This window comes from Asparagus officinalis, chromosome 6 (genome assembly GCF_001876935.1).
Source record: "Asparagus officinalis chromosome 6, Aspof.V1, whole genome shotgun sequence".
In the NCBI taxonomy this organism is placed as follows: domain Eukaryota; kingdom Viridiplantae; phylum Streptophyta; class Magnoliopsida; order Asparagales; family Asparagaceae; genus Asparagus; species Asparagus officinalis.
In genome coordinates this window covers 8,739,452-8,747,324 of record NC_033799.1, presented here as the reverse complement: position 1 = coordinate 8,747,324, position 7,873 = coordinate 8,739,452, and the positions used below count along the sequence as shown (strand labels likewise).

The following is a 7,873-nucleotide window of genomic DNA, read 5'->3' as shown; positions in this document are numbered from 1 at the left end:
TTGATTGAATATCAGTACATATCCATTCAGAATGCTTCCTCGTGAGGGATCTTCACATATGACAGATCCTTACAAAAACATATTCATAATATACAGATGATATTTTCTACCAAAATGAAAAGGAGAAATAAAACACAGCTAAGGAACCAAAAGACATCCTATACCCCTCCTACTTTAAGATCATCTTTGTATCCTTACATTACCCAAAAAAAAGGAACAAAAGGCTATACTAAAAAAAGAGGAGCGAACAAAATAAATACAGATTGCTCTAATCGTCATCTAAAATGCATACAACATTATGTTTCGTGCTCCCTGCTAAGGCTGTATCTTGTTTACTATTCTCGCCATTTTGAATAAAACAAACAACATCAACAGCTTCGGCTTTAATTTCAGAAAGCTTTTCTGTCTTTCTTCTTTCTGTTCTCTTGTTAATCAGTGGTTCTATGTCTTTATCCGACTCTTCATCTCCGTAGAAGGCAAAATATTGATCTTCAATGGTGATGTTTTTCATTCTCTTCCTGAAATTCTCCTTCACAGGATAATCGATCTTCTCCTTGAATGAAGGTCTTCTGGGTCTTTTAGGAATTTTGAGAGATAATGGGTTACCCTCTGTTTTCAATGTTACAGCCTTCCGTTTTTTCCTTGGAGATTTGATGCCTGAGCTTGTAGGCGAATCATCAATTGTGGTAAGCTTTTTTATGTTAGATGCATCTTTCATTTGTCCAGCATCTTTTGATTTTCTTCTAACCTGTCTTTTTGGACGAGATGAACCTTTGGACTCGTCACCCTGACTCTCTTGTGCATCTGGGTCCCCATTAAATAAAACTGGTTATCAGTAAATATAGGAATCACAATGGATTGTAAGACAGGCGAATTTTTATGGAAGAACAATCAGGTGTTCATATGGAAGAACAATCAGGTGATCATATATTAAAGACCGCACTGCTTATTTGTTTCTGTCCTTGTCATCACAAAAAGTATAGTTTATATGTAGAATTGGGAAGTGATAAATAAAAAGCTATAATATGTGGAAACTTCCCAAAAAAGTTGGTGTGTCCATCCATATCTGACACTCACAAGTTCATAAACTAGTATTTACCTCAAAATTTACATATAAGATGGAGCATAATGTGCCAGTTTTTGCAAAAGCTATCTCTCTCTCTTTTTCTTTTTCTTTTTTTTTTTTGGGTGGCAAAAGCTCTCTTAATATATCATTTTCCTATAACTAGGTTCTGTCACATATGAAGATCAACAAATACATAAATTTTGTATTAACTCAAGTTTACATACACTCAAACAAATATGCATATATAAAGTATAAACATGTCTCTGTATTTGGATTTTGTGTAATGGCCATGTATACCCCATCCATATCGGAGCACAACACGTTCTCATGTCTGCTTATCATATATATAAAAAGAGGGCATAATTAGACCATGCGCAATTAATTCTCTGCATTTTTCCCTGGCTCCTTTCATATGTAGTAAAATAGAAATTTGTCAATTTCTATGAAGTATATGCAAATAGCATGAACCTTGCTATCTAGTTCTTTCCTCTAGTCAGGAAGTACTTTTCAATGCTACTCACAATTATTTTTCCACAATATACAACTTATATTCAAATACTGAAGTTGAAGCAATCATATAAATACCAATAGACCAGAAAGAAAAAATAATGAACAAGGTACATAAATCAAAATAACATGTCACCTTTCGAAACTTTTCTTCTGCCTTGATTTCCTGATTTATCTGTTGTCTTTTCATATCGACCAGAGCATACCATCTTGTGTCTGCAGAAATCAAGTAGAACAAAAAAGTAAGAAATCTACACTCCATCAGCATCCTAAGTATCATAGTATCATGTATTGAAATGCAGCTGCAGTACTGCTACAAGTCTAGCAAAGTTACAGAAGGCCTAATTCATGCTTAAAAACCTCGATTATGAAACTGATGCCTCTAGAAAACAATGTAGCGAGATATTCTGAAAGTATAGCAAGATAATATGAAAATATAGCGGGATAACATGAAAATATAGCAGGATATTTTGAAAATATAGTGGGGTAATATGAAAGTATAACGGGATAATTTAAAAGTATAGTGTGTTGATATGAAAGTATAGAGAGATAATATGAAAGTATAGCAGGATAATATGAAAGTATGGCGGGATAACATGAAAGTATAGCAGGATAACATGAAAGTATAGCAGGATATTCTGAAAGTATAGCGAGGTAATATAAAAGTATAGCTGGATTACATGAAAGTATAGCTGGATATTCTGAAAATATAGCGGGATAATATAAAGTATAGCGGGATATTCTAAAAGTATAGCAGGATAATATAAAAGTATAGCGTGAAAATCTGAAATTATAGCAGGATAATATAAAAGTATAGCGGGATAATTTGAAAGTATAACGTGATATTCTAAAAGTATAGCGGGATAATATGAAAGTATAGTGGGATAATCTGAAAGTATAGCGTGATAACATGAAAGTAAAGCGTGGTAATATGCAAGTGCACAATCATACCAAGCACATAAGTGTAGAGGGATAATCTGAAAGTATAGCGGGATAATCTGAAAGATGAAAATTAAGAGTGGAAGAATAAAATAAAGAGAATAATGGATGAAAGAGGGGAATTGAGAAATGAAGAAAGTGAGTGAGAGAGTGAGAGAGAGATAAATTAATTGAGAAGCACAGAGAGGGGGGAATTAATTGCGGAATGAAGGAGCGGGGGGAGAAGAACGCAGGGACAGTCCCCCCTTTCTCTATCTCCTCATTTCACATTTAATTTGGTTTTTCTAAAATTAAATAAGGGGCCTACATATGGTACAACACATGAATAGGTTGGGAAATGGTAGAATTGGAATTTTTTTAAATTTTAAGAGGGGTCCACATATATATGTATTGTATTTTGAAAGTCGGGTCTAGAGATAAATACAAAAAGCTGATAGGGTTTAAAGATACAAGCAAAAGATGTTGGGTTTAAAGATAAATCAGGATAAACTTTTGGGCCTAGAAACAAAAACCCCTAACTTAAAATACCTCTAAGGCTATTTCATTCTTAAGTTTCTTTGATTAGGTAGATTATAGATATGGAACTATGTGAAATGCATATTGCAAGTGATGAATTAATAAATTGGACCATAATAATATATTGAAGAATTGAAGACAATGTCAAAAAAGAGGAAGAGACATGGAAGATAAATAAGCGGCTATTTAGTTGTTTTTTGGCCAAATTGTGTATTTATGACACAATGTGTCAATGTGGAAGGGTACATCCACCTCATCACTTTGTTGCGGTAACTTTCCACACAATTCCCTCCAATTTGAATAGAACTGATTTTGAGGTGCCATATCAACATAATGAATGAGACAACACCATTATTCTTTGTCAACCAAACAATATAATATTTAGGAAGTAGATTGTGGACTGCATAAACTCCTCACTTTATCTTATTTCCTCTCAACAACATTGCAACCAAACAGCCCCTAAGAGAAATATGAATCAAATTATATACCATAATTTTCTTATGTAATCAAATATATATGCATAATTTAGGTAGATATGATCAAATTTGGTTTTTAATATTTCATTTAGGTCATCTTGAGCACAAACATAAACATCACTTATCTCGCAAATTACAAACATAGTCAGAGATTGCAAAAATACTATATATCCCAAATGTTATAAAGTTTCTCCCAAAATATTACAAGTTTCTCCAAAAATCTAGCAATTAACCTTAAAACTATTACAAATATGCCCCCAAAAGTTTACAAAAATATACCCTAAATATGTATGTCGAGAACAACAACAAAATACAATGTGATTTAAATTTGGTCTTGATTTAAATTTGTACTAGCTTACGTAGAATCAAATCCAAGACTATTCTCATTTTCATACAATATTTTTTTAACTTCGGCTCGTCAAGAAACAAGGTTTGCAGACTCTAATATGTCAGCACTATTAAAAGTATCAATTCATCTCACCTAAGTCTCACATCTTTCTCTCTCCTTGAGAATATTCTACGAATCTTCTAGAGAAAAGGTAAAGATTTTGCGGCATATACAAAGCCTTTCATTCGATATGGATTCTATAGATCCTCTTTATGGAATGAATAAACTTATAAGTACTCCAATTTCTCTCATAATATGATGAGAACCATGAACGCCCAAGCAATTTTAATGCTAATTATTGCAACGTTGGTGTAGAAGTTTCGTGGAAACCCAATCATGATTTGCAACCTCCTTATCATACAAGAAACGGTGCTTCGCAAACGTATCTAATGTCACAGAAAATTTAATAATTTCGATATTAATCATTTGTCGGTCTTCGTAATGGAAAATATCTTCAAACATTTTGATCCTTCACTGGAGAATAGCTATTTCAAGATCATTGAGCGGTGCAACTCAAGTCGGGACTTCGATGAGCCAATCACACTATAATACCTAAAAACAATGTTACATTAAACGTTGGGCGCTTCTAGACGTTAGACTTGTCGCCCAACGCTTAGTCGCCTAGGCGGACGTCTAAGCGGTTTCTGGGCGTTTTTTTTCTTTCTTCATTTAAGTGGTGGTCGATGAGGTTTTGCTGAAGGTCGGAGGAGGTAGTGGAGGTGTTCATATTTGGAGGTTAATGGAGTTTGGAGGACGTGTAGGCTACGACACATAAAATCACAATCAATGCCTACATGGTGCAATCCACATAAGTAGACAATGCGTCCCTAAACGCTTGTAAAATCTAGGTGGGCAGCATAAATACCGTCTAGGCGCTAGGCGTTAGTTAGGCGGCGTAGGTACCGCCTAGACCTAGGCGTACGCCTAAGCGGACTAGGCGGAGGTTTTTTAAAACAGAGCCTAAAAACATAAAAAGTTATCATAATATTAATTATTAATAATAGTAAATGAAGATTAAGAGGTTAGTTAAGAACTCACCTTGGATTCAGTGAATAAGCTAAACAATGTAACAGTTACTAGTCTTTTTCCATCAATCAACTAGAACAGAATGCACTACATTATCAAATGATTTTTCATCCTCCCTCTTACCTTCTTTCCTGTAGATAAGGCCTTCAACTTCTCAATCATGGAATACCACAGATCATAAACCAAGTGATAATTAGGCTTGCTAGTGTCGTTGGATCAAGCAATACTATACATTGGCTCAATATAGAGACTATATTGTACCTTATCTTACCTATCATCATCTAAAAGTTTTTGCCTCACAAATTGTGCCTTGTTAACATCATCTTAATATAAATTCTAACTCACTAATTACCAAATTGATAAGATGCGTTTTGTTTCCTTAAAATGTTGTAATATGATAACTATCAAAGTCAAATGAGTTTCGGCAATAATAAACATCTTCAACGTCATTATTATTGAACACTGTCAATCTCTTAGAGTTGATTCGTTATGAAATTTCTTTATCGCCAAAATATTCTACGGTAATTTGAGTAATCCAACTACATTCTTCATAAACTATCTCATTACTTCTTGTGTTTTTTAGCGAATATTTTTCATCAAGATTTAGTGTACGAAACATATAGAGTCTAAAATTATGAGAATATTGTCTCCATGATGCCACGCATGAACTTGTGAACCAGTGCGTTATTAGTTATAACTCGTAAAATATTTCAAGGGTTAACCTTTTCAGTAGCTTCAATAAAATCCCTACAACATACTTCATATTTAGTCTTCCCCTCCATATTGCTAGCATCCAAGAACATTGGTCCATCTACTGTCACCACCACAACATGAATGAAAGGCCTCCTTTGCGAGTTAGACCAACCAATACTCACAAAGGAGACATCATGCTCTTCCTATGCCATGAATTCTTTGTTAATTCCAATAAACTTCCAACGTGTGATCTATCCTTTTGCAAGAGATTTATTCTTAAATAACAGGAGGAACTGTGACCTTTAAGCGCATTGTTTGCAGCACACCTATATAATCAAAAGAAGTATGGATTCCTTGCTAAATTAAATATAATGTAAAACATTCGTGCAATTAGACGATGTAGATGATCACAAGCTTCACAAAAAAAATTGTTCTATAATGTGTCCACCCTCACTTCTCTTTTTTTTTGCAAGTTGTGGCTGCTATTAATGTAGATAATGAAACATATTTAGTCTTCTATGTCTCAATCTAAACCCTGCTTAATCCAATAATCTTCTCATCTTAACAACATTTTTATTTTTCTCACATTTTTACAATCTTTAATTTCAAATAATGGGATCCTCAAAAGATGAGCATTCTCCAATTGGAACTCTTAAATAGTTACATTGACGTTCCTAAATTCCTCCGCGTCCAAGCAATTTTTTGTGTTATGTAACATATCTCCAAAGAGAAGCATTACTACTCACTTTGTAAATCCCCATCCACATTAACAAAACTAATTGACTCCATTTAATTTCCTAGAATTATTAACTAGCAAACAACATATATAGAAAAATTAAAAAAAAAAGCTTACTACTTAAAAATGTAATCAATAACATCCTTAATAAGAAAACAGGGAAATTTGAATACAAAAAATAGACAGACAAATTAGTTTGAGATTTGATCAAGGAAGGTTAAATTCTCAGAAAATATAAACTGTGGATTTTCAATAAAGAGGTTTTGAGAAAATGCAACTCAAGAAAGAAAATAGAGAAATATGAACTGGGAGATTTTCAGAAAAATGAATTGGAAAATCTAACTGAAAAAAGAAAATGCAGCTCAAATAAGAAAATGCAACTAAAAAACTGTAATCAATAAGTAGCGTGATTTTTCTTGTTAAAAACAAGGAAAAATGAAAACTAAAATTGATTTCTCTATTAGATATTAATATCAAAATGTTAATAGATAACAAAACCCTTAAGTCTCTTAGTATAGTAATTAGTTGTTACATTAGAACACACTAAAAAAACTAAAAGTTAAAAAGTTTAAACTACTTACTACGTTTGTTTAAGAATATTCTCAAATCATCTCTCTATGTCTAACACTATCAAACAATTGTCAAAGAGCTCCATCGTTCGTCAAGAAACAAGAATTCTTCGTTATGTCTATAAAATCAGAGAAAAGGAATTGAGAAACAAAAAAATCAGGGCTTGTTCTGATGGGATGGAACATGATGGGTACTTTGAAAAAGATTATGGGTTTTTTTAGTTCAACGTGAAACACCCAAAGAACCCATGTTCTGATTTATTGCCTTATCGGGTATGGGATTTAATACTGAAAGTTCCCCCACCCGTACCCATGGTGCTTCGGGTGTGTATCTGCATTTTAAACGGGTCAGATACGAGTACGGAGCTCTTAAGAAGTGTCAGGATAACATAGGTAGTAAGTAACCAAAAGATGATTCATACTCAAATCCTCATGAAATAAGGTAGAAGATATCTTCAACGGAGACAGTTGTTGGCATCTTTTTGAGAAATAATTTTCTTTTACTGGCTGAAGCAAGACAGAAACACCTCTACAGTTTTCTGAAAGAAAAAAATTGGTTCAGGAGGCATAGGTAGGAATCCACCTATTATTTTCTAAAGGAAGGTATCAATTCAAGATAGGGATCTACATTAATAAAAAATTTAAATAAAAAAAGCTATTATATGATCATGCATATCTAAGTATCATCTGTATATTTCAAGAGATGCACTATTGTAACAGATGTAATAGTACAAAAATTATTATAAAAAAACAATCCTCAAAAATATAAAGCTAACAGTTATATGAACACGAAATTTGGGTAATCTACTACTTCAATATTATAGCAAAACATGAGGAAATCTACAGTGTTTCTTCGAGGTCCATTTATTTGGCTGACAAATAGTTCCACATCAGCGAATTTCGAAATTTAAAACAGTTATCCTCAACTTTAAAAAAAAAGTAATCAGCAAGATATTA

At 33.1% G+C, this 7,873-nt stretch overlaps 1 protein-coding gene across 4 annotated transcripts in view; it reads right to left on the bottom strand.

Moving 5' to 3' along the window:
• LOC109845024 (sprT-like domain-containing protein Spartan) overlaps nucleotides 1–7,873 on the bottom strand; it is a 19,034-nt gene continuing 11,161 nt past the window's right edge. For all 4 annotated transcript variants that reach the window (XM_020414209.1, XM_020414210.1, XM_020414207.1 and 1 more), the window contains exons 6-7: nucleotides 1,710–1,789; nucleotides 1–804 (exon numbers count right to left, since the gene is read on the bottom strand). In XM_020414209.1, coding sequence (XP_020269798.1) covers nucleotides 269–804; nucleotides 1,710–1,789 — 616 coding nt within the window. In that variant the 3' untranslated portion in view covers nucleotides 1–268. The remainder of the gene's footprint in view (nucleotides 805–1,709; nucleotides 1,790–7,873) is intronic.